The sequence below is a fragment of the Gavialis gangeticus genome, unplaced genomic scaffold (assembly GCF_001723915.1).
Source record: "Gavialis gangeticus isolate Ggan-Ray unplaced genomic scaffold, GavGan_comp1, whole genome shotgun sequence".
NCBI lineage: Eukaryota > Metazoa > Chordata > Crocodylia > Gavialidae > Gavialis > Gavialis gangeticus.
The window spans coordinates 13,597,019-13,621,021 of record NW_017728980.1 but is presented as its reverse complement, the minus strand read 5'-3'; the positions used below and the strand labels follow the sequence as shown (position 1 = coordinate 13,621,021).

Below are 24,003 nucleotides of genomic sequence, written 5' to 3'. Positions count from 1 at the left end.
TCATGTCACCGCGCTCCAGGCAGGAAGGACCTTCTTCATACCCAAAGCAAATGCCATTGCTGAACACTGGGCACGATGCCCGTGTGCCCAGGCACAGGGCGAATCTGCAGACCTAGGCCATACGTGCGAGTCTGGCAGATGAAATGGTTTGGGATCCACTCCCAGAGGAAACAGTCTACCTCGCCTCACAGGGCACTTTCTACTCGGGTAAGAAGGCCATAATCACCTCTGGTTACATTAACAGCAGCAGGGCAAGGCACAGCAAGAACCAGCCCAGCCAGGCAGCTGCCGCCGACTCAAGGGGAAGCGAGGTGAAGCAGGATGGGCATGGGAATCCCACAGCAGTACAGTCAAGCCACAACCTCACGAACTCCAGCTGCTCCAGGGCAACGATGGGGTTGCTAGCAGTGTGCACGGCCCTGCCAAAGATACAGAATGAAAACCACGACCCCATACAGCCGATATGACCCCCCCACTTACCACTCTGCAAGAGGCTGGATGCAAAAGTTCAAACAACTGGAACAAAATGACATAATTGAAGAAACAATGTGCTGAGCGGGTCCCACCCATCGTAACAGGAAACGAAGACTGGAGGTATTCTTGCTGCCTGCACTTCAGATAAAGCCTGCAGCGCTGACAGTCCTTCGCTTCCACATAGAGATGAAGGTGTTTGGAGAACCTGATGGAGCAAAGGTGTATTCAGATCTCAATCTACAGCATGTACACCCATGGCAATGTTATGTCATGGCATTTATCACAGAGATGGACTTTTGTGCTAAAAGTGAGGACCAGGCAGGCGTGCCTCATCACCCAGCGCTCTTCAGGGCACAGTGTCGGTGGTCCTCGATGACCCGTCTGGGGTTCTGTATTATCTGGATGGCGTCAGCATGTTTGGAAAGACACCAGAAGAGCATGATGCACACTTACAGGCCGTATGAAAACACGTCACTGTGGCAGACCTGCAATCAAAGCTGTCTACATGGTGTATTTCTTGGGCAAATCATTTCACAAAATGCACCAAAACCTTCCCTAGGTTGGGCTGCTGCAATTACAAAGGTATTAGCACAGCAAGACATTCAAGCATTGCATTTTTTTTTTTTAGGTCTTCCATCAAGGCATGCAAGGTTTGTTTCAAGCTATGCTTCAGCTGTAGAATAGACTTTCATGATGTATTACTTCCGGCCGTTTGCTAAGGTCAGGGTGATGGCATAACGGCCTCAACTGGAACAGTGTTAAACGATCCCATGAAGTCAATCACAGGCTTTTTCCGTGCTGAATCAGGAGAAAATGCAGGTTGTAATGGTGATGTGTGGATCACCGAGTGCATCCCTGACTGTTACAGACCTCACGTTTAGCCCGTTTTGAAATGGCAAAAACTTTGGTCAGTACCCTAGCACTCCTGCATTACCTTTTGTGGTGACTATTCATGTCTCAAACTGCAGATTTGGAGCCAAACTTAGCCAGATCCATGATGACAACACCGAACAGACTGTTCAGTTGCTTTCAGAGAACTTGCTGGAGCTGAGAAAGTCACCCAAAGGGAAATACTTACTTTGCATATAGGCTACAGAAAAATGGGGGGCTTGCCTTTGGACCACAGCTTTAAACTGCGCACAGAGCACACATAAAGCAAAAGGGCTCGGCCAAATAGGAATGCGCATTGCTGGGCGGGCGGTGGGATTGCATAGGAGGAGGAGCACAGGCCAGGAACCAGAAGTGTGACTGCACTGTGCTCCTCTCGCCTGTATTGTCACCAGATTCCTGCTTGGAAGTAACTGCAGTTCTCACAAGTATGATTTCTGCATTGACCAAAGGAGTATTCAAAGCTTCTTGCTCAACAAATACTGAGAATTACTGACAATGCAACAGTCAAATAATGCCAAACGCCTAGACCCAGCTTAGCTGGCATGTGTTAGGCTGCAGAGCCATTTTTCCCTAGTTGGATGTGTGCTATGTGGGGCACACCAACTTTTTATTGCAGAAGAGCTACAGGCGAAACACAGACACCTTGCTTTTGATATGAACTAGAACAAACCAACAGCCATGAGCTCTATAACTACAGCCAGCAATGGATGCTCAAATGGAGGTTGCTCTAAAGTCTTGTGTTACCTGTCAATCACTTAACAAGACCTCCGTGATCCACACACCATCATCACCACATCTTTCCCCAGTTCAGCATGGAAAAAGCATGTGATTGACTTCATGGAACCATTTAACAATGTTCCCCTTGAGCCCACGATGCCATGGCCCTGATTGACTATCTCAGCAAATGGCCAGAAGTGCTCACACCACAAGTCGTTGCTGGTACTGCAGTTACTGTCTTCAGCAGAGAAGGAAACCTGAATGTTTGGTAACAGATCACAGACCAGCTCCTGAGAGCTGGAAACTTTCCTAACACAGAGGAAAAGCACGCAGAAAAGGTCACTGGTGCCTTGCCCTCAAGCCAACAGGGAACCTGAACTCTTCAAGAGACCTCTGACAGAGTTCACAGACGGGGCACGTGGGAGAAAAAGCGGGGGAAGTGTTCACCAGGAACATACAGGGCTGGGGAGGTACGCCATGCTCTGCCTCACCCCAGCCCATCCATAGCAGAACAGAGATGCTACAGATAATTTATCGATAACCCATTACTTCCTTTTACTTTCCCCAGTATAAAACGCCTACCATAGAGGCTGTGTCTGATAGACACGCTACCAAAGTCAGAGACCACCTGTGTGGACTAGAGAGTTCGTTTTGCCTGACCCATGTCTCCACAGGTGACCCTCCTCTCTCAGCCCCTGCCCTCTTCCAGACAGTCAAGGTCAGCCGAAGGGAGCCACAGGCTTATGAAGCCTGTCATTGAGAGGATACAGCTGCAGCCCTTAGAGCCATCTAGGTATGTGGGGGGAAGCAATTTAAGGCAGACTCAGACCAAGAGGATGCCTGATCAGAAAAGAGGAGGGTATGAGCTGATAAAGCACACTGCTGCAATGCATGTCATGCAGCGAAGCATACCCCAGCAGTTAAATCAAACAGTCACTCGGTGCCCAGGCAGCTGTGGGAACAGAAGCACACGGCAGATAAAGGGAAGGTTTGGCCACCCCCTGGGTGCTATTTGCAGAATCTTTGCTGTGGGGTTTGATGCTGGGCTGACACGACTGACTCGGCCTGCCCTGGATAGCAGCCGGGTGTTGCTGCTTTATCTCCCCGAAAGCTGCTAGAAGTTCCGGCGCATGACTAACGGACGGCTCCGCTTAGTCAGACTGCCACCCTCTCCAGTGACTGATGCGAGGTAACTATAGCCCCGCTCCGGAGAAACATGCTGCCAGCCAGGCCTTTCACTCTGTCTAACTCAGACTCCCCTTTCTCCTTCCTGCACTTTCCGATGAATGAAGAACTGCAGCATCCTAAACCAGTTCTCTCTGTTGAATTCTCTTCCACTACAAAACACCCAGCAGGTTAAAGATTGCAAAACATTTACCCTAAGGTTCAGACCAAACATTGCCCAATAGGTGTTCTAGGTCAGAGAATCTGCTTGGTTATACATGTAGATACGTTTGGGTAGCAAAGGATTTCAGTGGCCTCTTTTCTGCTTTTATCACTGCAAAACCTTAATAAATGTGCCCCAAATCAAGTATGCGGTAAGTTAGACTGTGCGCTTGCAACAGAAACCTTCACTTGCATAAAACTCATGATGCAGCAAGGGACAATTTTGTGTCGATGAACAGGCTAAAAGTAAATGCCTTCAAATCACGTTCAAGGGAAAAAACGCGACCGAGAAAGCATCTCCCCGCCATTTCTGTTTGCCACCCTTTACTCCCTTGTCTTCTTCATGCAGAGTGAGACAAGTGCTTTTAAGAGGTATTTTTTACATTTGGAGTAATCTCCAACAAAATGCTGAGCAACTGTTCACAGGAGTCCAATAAGGATCCAAAAGCCATAAAACATGGAGCACACGTGCCCTCTAGCGGTCAAGGTTCGTGAATGCTTCCACCCCTCGGAAGATGTATTACTCTAAGGACATCAAGGAAAGATATTCCATTATCTTGTCCTCTGGTCACTCTCTCCACTCCGCCCCCAATTACAAATGTGGGTATGTCCAACCTTGAGAGACCAACTGTTGTATGTGAAAAACGTGACACCCAGGAGGAGTGCGGCTGGCAGGATAAGAGCAGGTAGGCACAGCTCTCCCTAAGTTCAGCGCTCCCCCTAAAAGACTTGTCAGCAGCACCAAGCCACAAGGAAACCGATAAACCCAAAGCCCCTACCTGATCACCTTTGCCACCCCAACCCACGGTAAGGGGCAGTCAACCATTTATCACAACAGATGCTGCATTCAAGGCTACAGTCAGAGGACATGCACCACCTCCTTAGCCCTGCAGATGCTTTTTAGTTGCACGCCTGAGGTGGGGTCGGCCAGGAACGGCTCGGGGAATCTGACAGCAGAGCCTGCACGCCGCGAGAGGTGGAAGCACCAATGCAGCAGCCTTGGCAGGGTGCACACCAGACTGCTCTTCCATCACCATCATGTACTGCATTACCAGCCCCACTGTTCAAATGAAAGAAGCTAGCGGGGGGGCTGGGGGGTGGGGCCCTCCCAATTAATCAAGGCTGAAAACCACAGTGGGGAGGAGTTTTTAGTCTGGCGCCACGCTGCAAGCGTAGGAGTGACGGGATGCCGGCGAGGGACCCTCTTGCTAGTCATCAGCTGCACTGATGCGACATCCACTCTGTGGAGCAGTCTCTTCCTGAGCACCGGGGAAGCGTCACTCCTTGATGCTTTAAAACAAGACCGAAATAGCACATTTTCCAAAGCTCTTGGTGACACGAGTCTTGTGCCGCCCCCAGAGATAGGGACTGTGCGAGCTCGTGCTTCCTTCTCATCGTACTTCCGATCATTTTTAGCTTGGCCTTTCCTTGCCAGTGAAACAATCTGGAGCAGATTTTATTTATGCTGCATTTGCCTGCTCTCGGTGGATCACGTAGACGCACAAGCAAGAGGGTATTTTTAGGCTGATTGGCAGGCTGGCTGGGGCCTCACTCTTACCAGATGGCGAGGGCTGCTGGTCCAGAGGTGACGAAAAAGCCTCCCATCTACTAGAAACGTGTTTGGCTTCAATAAGCGTTTGTTTTGTTCTCGCCCAGCGCCAGTCCAAGATGACAGCGCTCCTGCTCCTACAAGGCACAGTGCGGAGGTACGCGCGTGTATCACAGATGCTTAATAGCTTCCAAACGACACTTCCTGTCTTTGACATAAGCACCTGGCCCCCAGATGGTCTGACTTGCAGGGCTTGTCTACACCGAGTGGTTTGGCATCCAAACATTTAATGTGGCCCTGCAGCAACAGCTGCGAGACCTCCAGGAGCAGAGGCCTTGACAAGGACGTAGAAATTCATGGAGCTGCATTTCTACCAGCGAAATGCCTAGAGCCAGGCTCAGACTGGGACTGCCAAGCTTGCCAGGCAACAGCACTATCCTGTGTGCCACTGCAACCTGCCTCTGGATCATGTCGGGCGAGGGCCTCCTCAGCTCTTGGATCTCCCCCCAGGTGCTGGGGGTTATCATGAAGCCATCAGCACAGACATCAGGGGCAAAGAGAGCTTCTGCCACATATGGTATGATCTGAGCATCCAGCAACATTTGGGGCTGGATCCTGTTCCACCCATTAGGCATCTAAGTGGTACTTGGGTATCTAGGTGCATTTGTTCTCCCCTGAGAACCTGAAACATTTGATGCATCTGTTTTGGAAGCCAACTTCTTTGCCTTAAAATTAAGCTCCAAAAATCAGCAGAGAGGAGGAGGAGGAGGACCTGCCTTGTGTGTGGCAGGTGTTTCAAGGACTTGCGCAGGGTGAAAGAGAATCGCATAGAAACCCCCAGTCAATGGACTAAGTGCCCTTTCTCTTTAAAAGTGACATTTCCCGAGCTCTGATGCTGATCATCTCTGCCACTTCAACCAACTGTAAGGGGGAGTGAACCACTTATCACAACAGATGCAGCATTCAAGGAACGGCTGTTTATTACAAGTTGCTACATGACAAATAAAGGCAAAGTTGCTCCAGAAGGAAAAAACATACAACGAAATGAAAAGGCTTAAGGTAAAAGGCAGTGTCATTGTTGAAGGTGTTTTTGTCCCTCCGTTGATGCAATGGGCAGTTTAGTGCCCAAGTACCGTGGTAATTTCCCAAGTGTTAAATGAAGTACGTTAAAAAAAAGAGAGCAGGAAATGCTGCAAAATGACCTCAATCCTTTGGTTTTCAAACCACACAAAGGCCCAGAAAACACCACACCCCCTAAGCTCCCCAGCCATCCATTTCCAGAGGGTTATGCTAGCATGGCTGATGCCACCTCCTCAGTCAGCCGAGGCCACTACATAGAGCATCACATCCCTGTACCACACATGCACTGCCATCAGATCAACAAGGGGAGGACCGGCTGTGCATGCATTAACAACAGCCCTTTCGGAAAAGCCAGCCTGGTGCATGCTCAGTTCCCTTGTGAACCTCAAGTGGCCTCCTTTAAGAATTTGGATTAAAAAAAAATCCATGTTAGAGTAGCTGCTCTTTGCAGAGATCCAGTTCCTAGCATAAATTAGACCAAGAGGGAGAGGATGTGTACGTGCATCATGAGACTGCTTTGCTGCTCTCTGGGTAGGGGGAAAAAATGCGTTCCTTCTCCAAGATCATGACTGTTGACTTTCAGCCCAGCACAGCCAGCCAGGAGGCTCTGGAGCGGAGGGAGCAGAACGAAGGCATGAGCAGAGTGGAACATTATCCAGCCCGGCCGAACATAAACGGACGGAGCTGGAGAAGTTTAACACCGCAGCACTTAGGCAGCATTTCAATTCCCGCACAAAGGTTAACCACTTAGAACCAGATTTTGACAGTCAAATAAGCATCCCGACTTCTGGCAGGGCTGACTACCAGGAGGCAACTACCGCTGACTTCAAACAGGGCAGGCAGAGGACTGTGACCGCAGAAAGTCAGGATACTTACTGACTTGCCAAAATAGACCCTTAAGTGCTTGCATCCTTATGCTGAGATATTTGGCTTGAGATTTAGGCTCTTGACTCCTGGGTTTTTTTCCAGGAACTAAAAGGTGCCGATAGGCTGCTTAGAACCAGCACAGGGTCAAGCTGTGGATGAAGCACACACACGCATCCAACTGCTTACCGAAAGACACTAATTGCTATAATGAGTCCCAGGAAGCCAGCCAACACCAGTCTGCGAATGCTCCCTTCCCGGTGCTAGCTGGCCACTCAGATGACTAACAGGAGGATAACATTAGGCTGTGGCTTTTCTTCACCAGGCTAGGTTTGCTCCTCAAGGGCTCCATCCTGCACCACAGACTTAACCAGGAGCAGGCATGGGTTGTGGTCTAGCAGACAGGCTCTCAGATGGCTAGGTATGAACAGCAGAACCAGAGGGCCTGTCATCCCACCCCCTAACACCCAGAGCGAGGCAGCTGAACCAAGTGACAAATATCGCAATGTTTGCAAAGCACAATGATGGCGCACAGCCCCCGAGCTGGCTCCCGTCGTGTTTGTATTGGCAGATCGAACTCCCAGCCACGTCCTGCACTCACTTCTGTTGTTTTTTTCTCCCACATAAACACCTTCTGCCAAAGCCCTTGGCACATCTTTGCTTCCTGGTGGCTTCTGCGAATGGGTTTTGCTTCAATTCCATGTTTGGGGATTTTTCTCTTTTTTTGTGTGGTTTTTTCCATATAGGAGAAAAAACAAACTTTGCACAAACTTTGTCAGCTGCAGAAGACATTTTGGACCCCTTGCGGTCAGTCTCACTCCATTGCCATGTGTAACACATGGGTTATTTAGTTTGTCCTCATGCAGCCAGGGAGACTTACCTGGGGAGCTGTAAATACTCAGTTAGCAACTCTTCCCACCTTTTTCCTTTCTCCCCTTCTCTTGCCTGGTTTCAATCTCAGTGGATCAATGACCTGACATCCAGGTCCCCAAAAGGCTTCTAAGTGCAAACAGGGTATAGGGTAGGTGCAGTTTTCAGACTGTTCAGAAGTCTTCCAGCTGCAGTCACTGCACCGTAGCATCTGTGCTGCTTCAGCCTGCTAGTTTTCTATGGATCTAGGGCAGTGGTTTTCAGACTTTTTCAGGTTGAAAACATTTCAAATGGAGGTGTGGACCCCTCTGAATTGTAAGTGTGAGTATTCACATACCTTGGATTCATCATAGGCATCTTTTGCTGACCCCTTAAACAGTCTGTGGACCCTCTGGGGTTGAAAACCACTCTTCTATGGTATGATGGTCACTGTGCCAGGAGTCTGGCAGCAGACTCCCACAACACCCCTACTGTACAGCATGTGCAGACTATTAGGAACACGGGAAATCTTCTTAATTAATCCCTCTCACCAGGGGAAGCCTCTCCCCGTGACACTAGCACAGACTCCTAATTAGTAACAGTCGTCTGGGAAATGAATGACAGTCATAAGGCATTCCTGGATGAGAGAAGGCTGTTAAGTAATTCTCACCTGAGAGTTGCTGGAAAAGCCCAAGCTGTCTCCATGATTCTGGAGACTCCGGTCTAACCGTATCTACTGGCAGTGAAACCATCACTCGGCACCTGCTTTCCAGCACACATCCTTCTGGGTTCAGCCGTCAGAAGCTTCATCAGGGAAAGCACATATTGCACCGAGCAAGAGAGACACTAGCTTATATGCTACATTGAAATTATAGATGGAAAGTGCTGCAAGAACTCAATGGAACTACAACCAGTGCAGAGTATCAGGCCTTGGCTTTTATGCATAAATAGGCATTTCACCATTTTTTATTGCATTTCAAAAAGGATGAACGAGATCCAACAGCTTATAAATAAGAAACATCATTTGCTTTGAGTAGTGGCAGGCACCAAAATTGCTCAACCCAACCACGTGTGGAGTCAGACTCCCGGCCAAAACTTGATGTAATGACCGACTTTCAGCAGGCTTCCAGATGTTCTCAAAGCCTGCGTGGACAACACAATTAACACGCTGGGCCATTACATGGCCCCTGGCACCCAGTTTCTGAGCATCTCACAATCTTTAATGCGTTCAGCCTCACAAAACCCCTGTGAGGAAAGGACATGCTAGAGATACCAGGCTCAGATAGCTTAAGAGACTTGCCCAGATCAGACTGCGGCAAAGAGGGGATTTGGACACTGTGTTTCTAGTGATAACACTGTTAGCACTAGTCCTTCCTCCCCCTCCCTTGGATAGTCAGGATCCAGCTCCATACCGAGGAGCTGCTATCTGACACCCCAACCTTGCTGTTAGACTAGTTGTGAACATTCAAACTCAGTATATCTATATGTGCAATTAATCCAAAGCAATAAATTTTAGTGAGTTTATTACTCTTGGATGTTGCATTTGCATGTGCACCTGGGATGGCAGTACATTGAGTTGGGGCAGATCAGCCCCAGCTGGCAGGGGGCTGGGGGATCAACCTGCCAGCCCTGGGCTGCCCACATCCTGGCTCAACGTGCTGCGGAGGGGCTGGCTGGGGTACATGGGTGCTCCAGTACAAGGTTAGCTGGAAGGCAGCCCTGCACTGAAGCCCCCTCGTGCCCCAGCCAGCCAGGTCAGTGCCGACACATGTGTTGCTGCACATGCAAAAACTCCGGAGAAGGGTAGTACTTGTATTTACAAGCACTATGTGATGCCGAGTTTATTAGTTTACTGCAGCCCAATAGGACTGAACGTGTAGATGCTGAGACGTTTACTGCAAAACGAATGAGGCAGCTCATGATGTTTACTGCAGTAAACATCTCAGGATGATGTGCCCCATGCCATGTTTAGGAATCACCTCCACGTCTGCAATAACAAAACCATTTGTGTGGAGCCAAGACAAAGTGCGGTGGACTCCTCTCAGGAACCGGACACGAGAACGTAAAACAAGCAGCTCAAGCCTCCAGGACTGAGCAGAGACAACACGAGAATCAGAATGACCTAACCCTGCGCTGCAGCAGCCTGCTCGCTAGACACATTTGGACGTAGCGAATGCAAAAGCTCCCAGCGGGCAGCCATATGTTCTGGAAACCGGCCCAATGAACACGCTCCCAGCTGGAGTGTTAATGGCAGGGCTCACCTCATCCAGAAATCTAGCTGTTCCTAGAAATTCTCCTCTCCCTGTCTCCAAAGCCACAGGAGCTGCCCCATGCTGTAGGGATGTGCTCTGAATCCACACTCCCATGTAAAGTCTAAACATCTTCAAGCACTTGAGACAGCAAGGAAAACTGAAGGTGAATGGAGTGCACACCAGGGCAGTGCTGCGTCTGCTCAAGTCTACAAGGCCTGAAACAACAGCTCCAGACTGGACGGTATCTTACCATCTCGTCGGGGTGTCAGCAACATATTCCACATTATGCACATCTCAGTGGCACCATTAAGCACTGTATTAATGGCCATTACTTCTGCATCCAGCTCATGCACTGATCTCCCAAACCCAAACTGCCTCTCTCAGCTGCCTAGCAGCCTAAACACCTGGCCTGGCTCCAGTGTCCTGCTGCCAACTCTTCTAGACAGGCAAGTCCAATAAAAACCGCCCCCCTGCAGTCCTCCAACTATGCACAGTGGGGCCAGCCCCGAAGAAACGGAATCAAGTATCCAGTACCTGGGGGCGGGGATGCTGCTCGGAGCATATGTATTTCTAGATTTAATTCAGTAGGAATCTTAGTTTTCAGGACAGTCTGGCTTTGACACTGGAGCCCCTCTCTGCAGCCCTAACATGCTGTGCAGGGACCTTGCCACATGGTTTAGCTCATGTTTCCTATGGAGCACACTAGACCTTGCTTACCGACCCACACATTGTGACTATGCACAAACCCCCACAAACAGAAAACAGATGGTCGAACCCTAAACAGTAAGCCAGTTAACAGTAAACCCAAATATCAGTGCTTTCTCCCTGGTCCCACCCTGCCTTACTCATGGGCTTCTCAGCAGAGCGCACCTCACCCAACAGCTATAGCTAAGGTTGCTGTACGGGACTGGTTAGCATGATAATGCCTGGCTGCTAGAAATGAACTGGTATTTGGGAAGATGCCCCTCTGCCGGCACGTGGAACAGAGCTTGCTTCAGGGCTGACACTGCCTCTTAAGGACGCACAGGAAACGAAAGTGATTCCTTGGTCCCTACCCTTCTGGGGTGTCACAAATTCAAAGTCACAGGCCAGCCGTTCTCAGGAAATCCCTGCCTGCTGACAGACCCACAAGGTTTGCACGCTGTTGGTCTTGGTTTCAGCAGTTTCCAAGAAAGGCTGCCTGATGCTCCGACTCATGTTAGGTAGCCACCCACATGACTGTTGGATTTGCATTATCCTTCCGGACAAAAAAGAGGAGACGAGATGCTAAAAGTGAAGGGATATGAGTGTGGTGGGGGGAGGTGTGTGTGAGGGGTGTCCCTCCATTGTGAGACCTACATCTCATTCTCACGATTCAGGGGCTGTCACATTGTGCTTCAGAAGGTGTCAGAACACACCAGGTGCTGACTAAAATAGGTACCAGACATCTCTGCTCATCGTCTCGTAACTTGTTTCAGAGCTTAACATAGCAACAAAGGTCTCATGCCACATCTCTATGGCTCAACTGTGCAATGTTATTCCCTTCACTGCTCCAGGTAGGAATGCAGCTCAACCACAGACCTGCCACGGCTCCTTTATATTCACGCATAGATCCCAATATGGTTTGGTGGAGATTTGGATGCAAACTCCAGCCTCAGGTGACTTCTTGCAGACTCTTGGCATATCTCTGAATGTCCAGGGATGACACACCCTCGCACCATCTCTCTGGACTGCATGTGCCCTGGAGTTCCTCCACATGCTTAGAAACCCCACGAAACATTCTGCAAACAACGGAGAAACAGAGACAACAATAAGGAAAGCAGCCAAGTGTGAAAGGACCCGACCCTACCCATCCCAGAGTCAAGGAGTGATAAATTCATTCCTGTACGTGAATGACCATCTCGCTTCACTCGTTTACTTCCAGCTTTTGGTAACAGAGGTTGGCTAACTCTCGTCTCTCCTGTTTCCATATTCAGGGTTTGTTGGCATATAGCTTGGGCCACATTCGCAGTTACAATGCAGCTATGTAAAGGGGCCTTGCACCGGGTCATCTCCTGACATCCATAACCCTTTACATAAGAATGAGCTCTCGCAGAAATGCAAATCCAACCCGAAATCTTTACTTGGTCTCTTGGGACTGGATTCACCTTCTCTGCACATGGTTCAGTCAAAGCCCTGCCTCACAGAAACATCTGGTGCTTCGCCTTACATGGTACTTTATGAAATACAGGGACTTTGGCATATATTTTCACTTAAGAGAAAGCTGGACTGGAATCGAAAGAGAAGCACATGGTAGCCCCAGATGCCAATGTGGAAGAAGTTCATGGCCATAACAGGCAGAACCAAACTCACAGCTTGGATCATCCCTCAGCTCTGGTGAAGTTTCCTGCCAAGTTTTGACATCCAGCTCAGCCCCTTGCCTGTCTAACCCATGACCCTCTTCCCCTGTTGTGGAAGCAGCATCCCATTCACTCCAAGTGAAATGGATTCAGCTGGTCCAGTCAGGACCACAGGCCTCTTTTCTCAAGCATGTGAGCATGCTCTCGATTGAACATGGGGCAGCAGTGAAGTTCACTGCCAGTATTTAAGGGTAGGTTCAGATCTATAAGGTGAGGCAAACTTTTGCTGAATTTAACCGAACGGTTTCTGAAAAGAAAGTTTTGGGGAATTAAGAAATCCATAAATGTATGATTGGTTGCCAAACTCAAAGCCTGGAGACAGGCCAGGAAACATTGCTATTAGGGCACAAAAGCTGCTCCAAAGATGGAATCTAAACAAAAAACGGACTCATACCATCGCCTTCGAGCCCAGAAGCAGACACCCAACCTGGGCCTGTCTTTTCTCCCTGACGTATCTCTAACCCCGGTGTATGGCTAGCTACGGTTACTCTGGCAACAGGTCAACAGAGCTGTTTCTGTCACCAGTTACTGCACAGTGTCACATTATACTTCACAATGAGATTCTGAGTCTGGTTTCATTCCCTCACCTTGTCTCGTAACCCCGCTCACACTGAGATGAGCAGCCCTGGACAGTCTTCATGGAGCCCAGGACAGGTCCCCGGCAGAAGGGGGAATCTAGAATACGACAGCAACAGGACGTTTAATCTACAGGAACCAGGTGTTAGTTGGTCACGGAAGGCATGTTACATATCTCTAGATGTCCAGGGATGACACAGACTCAACACCCCGCCGCTCAGTTGCCATAACTTCTAAGGCCATTTAAACATGCTTTGCAATGACCCTTTCCTCATTTGCAGCAGGTGTTTCTTGCATCCTCACTTTGCCATTGTCTTGCCAGAAGAATAAGAGCAGTGGAAGGATCAGCTGTACAAATCCAGAGCATCTGCTGAGACTTGTGAAATGATTCATTTCTCTGGCTACTTCAAAAAATTAAGCCTTATGCCTGGCACACTGGTAAGTGCTGGGTCTGAGATGTCTCAGGTTGCATGAAACTAAGAGGGAGGGAATGGAGCACAGGCTACACTATCAAGTCCCATACAGGTGCATGAGTGTCAGGGCTGCAAACCAGCCAGCAGAGAAACTCTTTCACTAAACCACCATTGGGGTGGAAACAACGACCAACTCCAAACCACAGCAGCAGTCTCAGAAGCAGCTGTGAGAAAGCAAGGATGGCTCAGCAAGTGACATACAACTTCCTTAGGGGGAGGTCCGTTTAAACCATACAAAAATGGGATGTGGATTGTGTTTTCTGTTGCAAACACATAGAAAAACATCAGGTCTGGAGCTCGGGAAATTTGTACGTCCAACAGAAAAAGCAACCAAAACTCTGAAAGAACAGGGCATTGGATGCAAAGCGAGACAGATGCATTGAGTTTGACTGTTTAAAAAAAGTTGTGTCCCTAGAAAAAAAGGAAGGAGAGAGCAGAAGGAAGATCTGAAACTAGGATGCTCTTTCATGCCCATTATCACTGCATAACTCTGATTTTTATTTCCTGCATCATCCACATCCAAGGGTTTCCAGTCTCCTTAGTAACCATATATTTCATTTTCTACCCAGGTCGACTCCTTGCTTCTCCCCACCCGGTCACTGCACAGCTCGTAGATCTCGTTGGTCACAAAGCCACTCTCAGTACTGGCCAATGTCACAAAGCCGCTCTCAGAAGTGTTCACAGCCACGTTCTCATAATCCCCAGAGAGGTTGTCCAGCATATTGTCTCCAGGCGAATGGAAGGAGGAAATCTTAGTGTCAGGCCTGGTTCCAGCCAGATCTGCTTCTGATTGTTTTTTAATTACATTGTAAATCTCCAGATTGGGACTGTTTGGCCTTTGGGGAGAGAGCCAGACATCCTGCTCCTTTGGACTTGCGTCTACTCGGTCTTGTCTCCTTAGTGAAGGAGGAGGGAGGTGGGAGGGAAAGAAAAAAAAAAAGACAGTTCCTTATCTGTTCTTCTAAGGGACAGGTCACAGAACAGTATTGCACATCTCTAACAATATGCTCAATGGTGGCATGTCAGGATCGTTACCACTATCAGCCTGGAGTCAAGGACATATCATTTCTTATTTGCAGCTGCAACAAAGGCATTACTGGTCTGATAATTTCCCTGTCATACTATGCTCATATGACTTACTCATTCTGACCTCACGTGAGTGGGACAAGAGAGAAATGGGACTGTGAGGTACCAGGTTTCAGCTCCAACATGATGGGATCCTGCTCTGGATCTACATCTCTATGAGCACCAGGAAGGAGGATACCGATGGCATGAGCTCATCGGGTGCCCATGGGTATTGCAGCAGCTGGGTGCTGGCCAAGGTGCTGAAGTATCTGAGCATGTGACTACCCACTCAAACAATCCCCCCAGATTCTCTAGTTGGTCTGAAATGGGATGCCAGGTGCTGACCAGTCAAACAGTGTTAGGGCAGTTTAAGGGCATCTTCATGTACATTCACACAATTTGTTAAGATCCATGAATGCAAGGAGTTGGGGAAATCAACTACCGCCCATCCATTTTTTGCTCATCCATTTCATCTGCCCTTATATTTGAATGCCCCCCCCCCCACAGCCTTGCCCAGTTTCCTCCTGAAAAATCCCTGATGCAGCAGTTGGTCCACAGAGCAAACAGTGCTTTAACTGTATTCTCTGTTCTTGTCTTTTCATCTCGAGTCTGAAAAGAAACGGGTCTCTGAGGCCCATTCACTCCTTCGTTTCTGCTGATGTAGGTACTAATTTCAGTGTGGGTCATGCCATCTCACCTGGCCAGTAGGAATAGGACACTTTTACATGGCCCAGTAAACAGTTTCATTCACTAACACTTTGGCCCATGTTGGAATTAGTGACCTACAATTCCCTGCTCTTCAACAAAGAATAGCCTGGCATCACCTGTGAGTGGACCAGGGTAGGAGGCAGAGTTTAAATATATTTTCAGTAAAAGATATAGGATTACACACATTAACAGTAAGTAGCAACACAAGAAGCCTTTAGCTGTTTTCATCTCATTCAGTAACACCACTGGGAAAACAGTGGATATTGTTCTGGGAGTCTCACGTGCACCTTCTTCATAACATTTTAATTTGAGTATAGTCCTCATCTTGATTTAAAGACTGAGCAGTGATAAGGGTAGAGTGACTCTATGCAGTTGTGTGGGGAAAGCAAAGAGAAGATACAGGAAAATAAAATGCTATGGGTACAATCTGGACAAATAATATTTGGTAATTCTAGGGAGAAATTCCCAAACTATCATTTTATGTACATGTTTGTGCAATGCCAGAAATACTGCATGGTTATAATCTGAATAAACTAACAGATTTACTATATCAGGACTGCAGCATGCAAAGCCCATACTGCTTTTGTAGGTGTTATTCAGACAAGCTGCACATTTCTGAACTATCTTGCTTGCACTGATTGGGTTTGCTTGTAAAGTCTGCAGCTAATTGCAACAAGGATTCTTGGGCCAGACAAGACACAAAAGGTTCATTTTTTGCTCAACAATATCACTTGCCTCTTTGAGAAAAGCCAAAAACAGAAGATGGCTGTAACGACCATCAGGAGGAGGAGCAGAGGGATGCTGGGGATTAAGATATAGGCAAGACTCAAAACAGGTTCTGGAGGGAAAAATATGAAATTACAACTTTTATCCACGTTGCAATGCATTTTGCATGCACAGAGTATTACAGAGACATCAACAGGTGTCTAAGGCAGTGCTGCTTAATGCTAGAAAAAATTTCCCAGTCCTACTCAGAGCTATCAGCAGCTATCCCCCCATCTCACAGTGACAATTTACCTACAGAACAATCTCCCAACTCAAGCATAGCAATTCAAACCAAACTGAGCTACATGAATATGAGATATATTAATTACTGTATGTTATTATATTAACTATACTACAGTATTAATTATTATATATTAAATAACCACAACAACCAGTTTAGGTTTGGAGCTGTAAAGATTCCGAACAAAATTTTCCACCATGGGTGTCTAGATTCAGACTTCTACATTCATGGTTAGATACCCGAATATGCAGCTCAACATTCAAGGTCAGTGGAAGCTGCAGGCATGTCTACAGGGAGAGGGTATGACTAGCCACTGAACGTGCTGCTTACCTTTGGCTTCTTTAAGTGTTACATTAGCCTCCTCCCTGATCGGTTCTTCTGGGGATGTTGGTTTCAGGGATCCTATGACAACATCTTGGATAAAAGACCTTGGTTAATATTGTATATACTTATTAAGTACTGGAGGATATATTAATTTCCCAGCTGGGAATAAAGGAACCTAATTTTTCCTTTTTGCATGAATACTAGAACATAGGAATTGCCTGACTGGGTCAGAATCATGATCCGTCTAGTCTCCAAATATATTTAGTACAAGCTATGTCAGCAGTACTGAAGGATAACCTGTCTTCCAGCAGGATGTGTGAGATAACAGGAAGGGGAAATGGCAGTATTTAAGCTAAACTGTAGATGCCCTAATTTGTTAGACATATTCCCAGAGTTGGACAACTGGCTGTCATTTCACTCAGTCTAATCTTATGAAGGTAATGATGGATTTAAGGAATGAGACATGGTGTCTTCTGAAAGGTCCAAGCATCCATCAGAAGGAATTTCAGAGTGGGAAGTATTGTTAATGACCAAGTAACAAATTTCCTTCTGCCTCTACTCAGCAATAGGCAGGCTAATGTTTGAACTTTCAATACATCCAACTTCAGTCCTCTTCTCCCCTCACACAGCAAAAGGGATGAAGTCAGTCCACTAGCACCAAATTGATGCCTTTGACCTTTCAGATGCAAATCACTAATTTAAAGGTCATACTTACAGGTCCAAAATACTTTGTACAGCTTTGGCATTGATTTGTCTGGCAGCCACAACCACCAGTTTAGGTTTGAAGCTATGAAGATGCCAGACAAAGTTTTCAATCATGGGTGTCTAGATTCAGACTTCTACGTTCATGGTTAGATATCTGAATACTCAGCTCAACATTCAAGGTCAGTGGAAGCTGCAGGCATGTCTACAGGGAGAGGGTATGACTAGCCATTGAACGTGCTGCCTACCTTTTACATGAGTCTCCTCTTTGATCGGTTCTTCTGGGGACGTTGGTTTCAGAGACCCTAAGACAACACAAGGTAAAAGACCATGGTTAATATTGTATATATTCATTAAGTACTGGAGAAACTCAAGAAGTTGTCACAAAGAAAGGAGAATAAAGGATTCAGACACTGCCATCTGCAAACAGGATGTTTTAATCTTTTCTTCTTTGGATGTGAGCTCCACAGCACGGCGACAGCTCCAAATCCAGCACCAACACCATGTCAAGCCAGGCTGCTGCCTATGGAGTTTAGGAGCCAACCAGAAGGAAATGCTAAAAGGAGGAAACCCTCTTTGTGCAGTGTCTTTTCAGTCTCTCGAGATCTATGCATTTAGGAATGGAAGTGAATATTTTTACCAATTCCCTCCCCCAAACACAAGCGTCTGGGACTTACCCACATGAGAGTCCTCTTCCGGGGCACTTGTGGGCTTGTCTAAAGAAAAAACAATACACGTTTACATGCTTGACTAGAATCACCCAGTCTAGTAAATGCAGTGAGAGAACTTGTGTTGGCCTTTGTAAAGGCGTGCTCTGCCCTCACGCCACAGTTCATAGATTCATAGACGTTTGGGTCAGAAAGGATCTCAATAGATCATCGAGTCTGACCCCTGCCCTGGGCAGGAAAGAGTGCTGGGGTTAGATGATCCCAGCCAGGTGCATGTCTAGCCTCCTCTTAAAGACCCTCAAGGTAGGGGAGAGCACCACCTCCCTTGGGAGCCCATAAAAGACTCTGAACATTTACAAAGTCCTTTGAAAATCTCTTGGAGTCTCTAAGTCTGTCCATTCTCACAAGGCCACTAACTAAGGCAGTATTGAGACCCTCCTGTTTAAAAGACTTTATTCATGTAAATGCATTTGTCTCCCTGTACTGAGGAGATAAGCTGGGACAATGTCATCTGGTTGGAATATGCCCTCCCTTGGGAACAAGAATACAGTCATTTTTACACAACGTGGAGTAGCTCATTACCAAGAGGATATTTGCAAATGAAGTTATTCTTCACGTTGCATCTGTCATCATTCCACTGAAACATATAAGGACCTCCGACACCAGGTGGGGCAGAGGGCTGGTGATACATCACGACACAGATTTCGCTCCCGCAGGAGGGCTCATCTTCATACCAGTTCCTAGGAAAACCAACCAAACATTGCGTCAGATAGGACATGGCTCCCTACAAACCTGGAACATAGCATAGGACCCTAAGCATCAGTGATAGCATAACTAGAGCTGTATATGGCTTGACATGCATGCTCTCATCAGCTGGAGTCATGCTAATGCTAATAAGAAGAATGGTGTGTTGTTTCGCACCAAACTTGCAGGTTCAGTCCCTGGTTAGACCAGGTGATCTCTTGAGGTCCTTTCCAGCTGGGAAAGGACATTTTCACAGGACAGGAGCTCCGAAGCTGAGCTGGTTAACAGAATGACTTTTTGCTGTCAAGAGAGTATTTGAATACCACTTAGAGATCTCAGAACTGGAAGAGAAGGGGAGGTCAAAGGACATAAGGGAGTTAGGTACTAAAGCCCAGGGGAAATCCAACGTGGGCTGAGAATCTCACTCCCTTACTCACAGTAAAACAAACATAAACTCAAGGTTTACTGCAATTTTAGGGCAAAAACAGCTGAGGCCAGAGATCATAAATCTTCATTGCCTACACGATTTTAACTTCTATTTTCCAAGCAAGTGAAGAAGCTGATGCAGAATCTCTTTTCCTCTGGCTAGAAATGCACGAAAATGAAAAACCCGTCTTGAGAGAGAGGCTTTTTCCAGCAATAAGAAAATACTGCAGCTGGAAAAAGGACAGCACCTTCCAAATGGAGCACTGGCAACCTTCCTTTGTTATTTAGCACCTCCATTATGTACCAATTACTGTGCCGGCATTTTAGCGCTTACACTGTTAGAAGAGTAAAACTTTTAAGTTTATATAGCTGGACTTTGGCAAAACGCTCATTCAAGAGTTCAGTATCCAAGAGCTCCTAAGAGACATTAGGCAAGTCTCGTAGCCACAGTGATTTATGCTCGCTGGCCTCAATCTTTTTTGTCTTAAAAATATACAGAAACGGTCAGAGTTTACCTCAGTCTCACTCGCTGCGAGTAAGGGAGAAAGGAGCTGGCACATGTGGAAACCTGGCCCCTAAAACAGAAACAATTCCAGATCTGTCAGATTATTTCACAAGGGAAACTACTGGACAGATGTCAAACCAAAAGGCTTGCATTCATTATAAGGCATTCTTTCCAATTCTGGTTTCCAGCACATGCAACTTTGCTCGTTGTATTACAGGTTTCTCGATGGAAAAAAACAATCTATGTGGATCCCAGTGTTCTAATACAAAAGGTGATTTTATAGAGGAAATGCTAGTTAACTGAGAAAAAAAAAAGTGTCGACCTACCACGTTGGGCCACATCCCCTGGAAATAAGTTGGCACAGCCCAGGTCCTGCAACTGAAGTCAACTGAGCACTGCTCATTCATAACTGCAGGGAGTCTAGCCCCAAATTGCCACCATCTACATTCAGGGATTCAGACCAGAAAGGGTACAGGAGAACAACCCCTGAGACAGGGTCTCTTTGGAGCTCAGAACAGAAGCTGCACAGAAGTTGCAGCCACAGATCCAGTCCATCTCTTGACCTGCAGTTCACAGGGGGAGCCGTAGAGGCCGGTTCTCTTCACATCTGGCTTTGCTGCGACCTAAAGGGTGAGCATTTTCTCCAACAATTCGCCTCACCTTGATCTCAATATGCACATGCACCACGCTCCTCTCCGCTTGCTGGAAGATACCAACATCTGCTTTTCCTCCACTCTCTCAACAAACTCATCCTAAGAAGTCGAGAAAAAAAGAGCAGGCCCTTTCCCTTACTGTGGCTTATCGATCTTGCACTAATCGACAGGGTATTTTAATGCACACGGAAGAACTCCGATTAAGACTTTGCCATATATACCCAGTTAAGTGATGCCATAAAATATTTAATTACCATTGGGCTATTTAATGAAGTAGATGAGTCGATCACTATAAAAGCTGCAAAACTTGCCAGATAATGAAGGGAATAGTTCCCATGCGTTCACTTTTTTTTTTTAAAGTAACTTTAATTAGCAGTTCTGCAGTAACTGCCTCTTTGGCAAAACTTTCTTGAACCAGCAAATTCACTGCAGTATTGGCCTCCTATTGCTTAGGCTTTCAGGGGTCTGGCAGCATTTGGAGTATAAATTATTCTCTCTCTATACCCAGAAAACACAAACTGCTGATGGGTTTATTCTTGCTGATCCCCTAGAAAGCTGGGCCTTACAGGCAGGCCTGGCTTTTAAGGCTAAACGCATTCTGGTTCGATAATAACTAAACAGTGTGTGGAAGCTAGGAATGTATCAGGATTGTATTCTGTAGCACAGTATTACAAGGGCATAATTACAGAAATATTCATGGACCCCCTTGCTTCAAGGCAAAAAATCCTACCAAGCCCTGTAAGGATCTCCATTTCCTTTGTATTTCTTAAGCCTTGTCCACTTGCTTCAAGGCAAAACACATATCAAGCCCTGTAAGGATTTCCATGAACTCTGTATTTCTCAAGCCCTGTTTTCTCTTGCTGTAATCAGAGGGCGTGACCCGCCGTGCGGGGGAGCAATGGGGTCCTGCCACTTAGGGTCAAACACCACTTTGTACATGCTTTGGATAGGACTTTCATGCCGCCAGGGCATGCCTGTACTGCCTCTGGGCTGAGCCCAGCAATGCCTCCTCGCTCGCTCCCCCTTGGCACGCTCCAGATCTTGGATAAGACAACACAGCACAGCCCCTAGCGCGCACCTTGGGTGTGTTTATTGGTGCGCTAAGGCAGCGACATGGCCTCATCCTGGATTTGGTGTACTGTGCTTCACTGTAGCGCTCTGGGGCTCAACACAGAAGCAGCGTACAGAAGACTACTACCATTACCGAAATCCGGATGAGCTGCCATCAGACCATGCGTACAGGTCCTGACAGTCTGTGCTGTTATCCACGTCCTCCCCTTTCCTCCTCAGGCCTATCCAAAAGTCTCCATCCGAAGCCAAGAGCCCCTCAATAAATTTTTCAATCAGTCTCTGCTCCGCTTCTGATTCAATGCTGACGAGGTGCCCACCATCCCTTCTGCAGGCCTGATGAGCTTCGGCAAAGCTGATCCTCCGCGAGGCATCATGGAAGTACACTATCTTGTAGCAGGGGCGCTGAGTTCCACCCCGGCAAACTGTCTGTCCTACAGAGAGGAAAATAAGCTAGTTACAGAGACACTGGGCATTAGCACAGAGAGCAAGCAGATACCGTCCCTTCTCACGCCGGATGACATTTGCACACTGCAGCAGTTTGTATAAAAATCTCTCGGTCCCCCTCGTTATACATAAATGAGGCACAATTGGGCATTTTCAAACTTTGCTTACTGCACACCCTAGCCTAGACCAGTCTGCACAGCGCTGCTTTCTCCGATGCGGGACTCCCCTGCTTTACCAGGTGCTCTCTGCAATACGAGACCTTTTGCACTTCCCTACACATAGGGAATGCCTGGCCAGTGAGCAAATGTGACCCAAAATCTTTTTACAAAAAAGAGAGATGCTGCATTATGTGCCATTTGATAGGAACTTAACTGGTTAAAAACTCACCAAGACAGTTGCAGGCCCAGGAATAATAATTATTTACCTCCTGGGAGGTGCAGAATAGGTTTGGGGAGCTGGACACACACACCCGCAGCCTGACATGGTAAGATTGTTGCAGACTGCAGTGCCCTTCACTTCTGAGGAAGTAAACAGCGACTGTTTTCAGATGGCCACGAGCCAACGTCTAGCTCATGCATGGAGCAGCGAGGCTTATTTTGATTGTAAAAGAAGGAAAGTGCAGATCAAAGTGAGCAGACACGCTTTGGCTATAAATGGTGTCCTCGAACTTTTCATAACCAAACACTCCAACACATTTAAACAGTGGAAACAAATTTTGTTTTACAGAACAAATATTTCTTCTCGAGCATGTGATGTACACAACCAGCAATGGCAGTGTAAATAGAAATGCATCGAGGATGGGTTGCTCTTAACTTCTGCATCCTAATCCAACATTTCTAAAAAAAAGCCTGCCTGCCTTTTTCCAACCCTACACCCTTCAGCTGGGCCACTAATATAATGAGAACTGAAATGCTTTCTGCATTGGAGATTTAAATCCAGTAAAGAGCGGGATGTTTGAAACTGCAGCAACAGCTAACACATCCCAAAGCAGTTACACGGGTGGGTGCTATAAAAGCATCATTTAAAGCCCGTCTCTACACAGACTGCATTTTTGACTGACAGTTTCCCAGGCATGCAGCATTGGTGGAAAAGACGAGATACTCTACCTCCTCTGAGGAACAGGTCCGCTGCTATCAGGAAAGCAACAGGGGAGATACAGATAGCAAATCATTATCAGTCTGCAGGAACTGTATAGGAATAGCATCAATTCCTAATTACCGAGCTATTCCCACAAACTGGCAGAACATCCGAGTCTGGGCGGCCAAACTCGCCATTGCTTTTAGCTAAGGAAAAATCGAATGCAGCCGATCACTTCCCAGATGCCCCTGCAAGTTAGCTGTCCAAATAGTGACTTCGCTGTGTGGCGAGTTATCGATTAGGCAACGGAGAGATGCTCCATACCCAATTTTTGTCAATACGAAACAACAGCCCTTTGCTTGGGTTTCTCCCCTGATTTAATCCCTGCCTTCTCACCACCTGCGAAGTGCCAAGGAGCTTCGGACAAGGCTCAGAGTCCACAGGCCACGGAGCTGCCAGCAGCCCGACAGACTAACTCCCCGCGAGGTACGGCTCTCCCAAGACAAGAGGGGAGCCAGCCGGTTGCAGTGGGGGGCAGAAAGTACATTTCTTCCACACGCTGTAGCCCATCTCTGGAGCTCGCTGCTCCCCACTCCTGGCCGAGTCCGGAAAGGGCTGGAGGCGCAGGCACTGCTGCTGTGACACGCTCGAGGGAGGGGGCAGCAGCATGCAGGTGCCCCTTGCACTCCCCTTGCACACCTGGTTGCCGAGGTAACAAGCCCCGGTTACCTGCATGTCGCTTAGCGTTAGACGGCCGGCTCCCGTGAGCCCACTACAAGACACGGCCCCGAGCAGCCCTCGCCGGCCACCCGCCGGGCTCCGAGGCTACCGCCGGGAGCACTGAGCACCCGCCGTTTCCTGGCAGCCCCGGAGCTGTCAGGGGAACCCGCGGAGGACGGCCCGCGCCCGGGAGGGGCGCGCACCAACCCCAGGGGCTTCCTCAGCCTGATGACGGGTCTTGCTCAAACCCCCTTTCCAACTTGTTTTTAAGTTGGGCAAATCAAAGGGAGCCGCTTCTTCACCAGGGGCTGCGGCTGGGCAGACTCACCGCTCAGCAGCCTGGCCCCGCCGGCCCGGCCGCAGCCCAGCAGCGCGACGCACAGCGCGGCCGCCGCCACCAG

General features: G+C 47.8%; 1 protein-coding gene across 1 annotated transcript; it reads right to left on the bottom strand.

Annotated features, from left to right (window-relative positions):
- Window positions 1-10,292: 10,292 nt before the first annotated feature.
- On the bottom strand, window positions 10,293-22,972 carry LAYN (layilin; the record flags this gene model as incomplete). The annotated part of the gene is made up of 9 exons (XM_019510432.1): window positions 10,293-11,822; window positions 13,028-14,385; window positions 15,998-16,100; window positions 16,599-16,682; window positions 17,543-17,599; window positions 17,972-18,010; window positions 18,545-18,702; window positions 21,495-21,792; window positions 22,912-22,972. Coding segments are annotated over 8 exons (1,158 nt in total), but the record flags the coding sequence as incomplete, so codon positions are not given.
- Window positions 22,973-24,003: the final 1,031 nt, after the last annotated feature.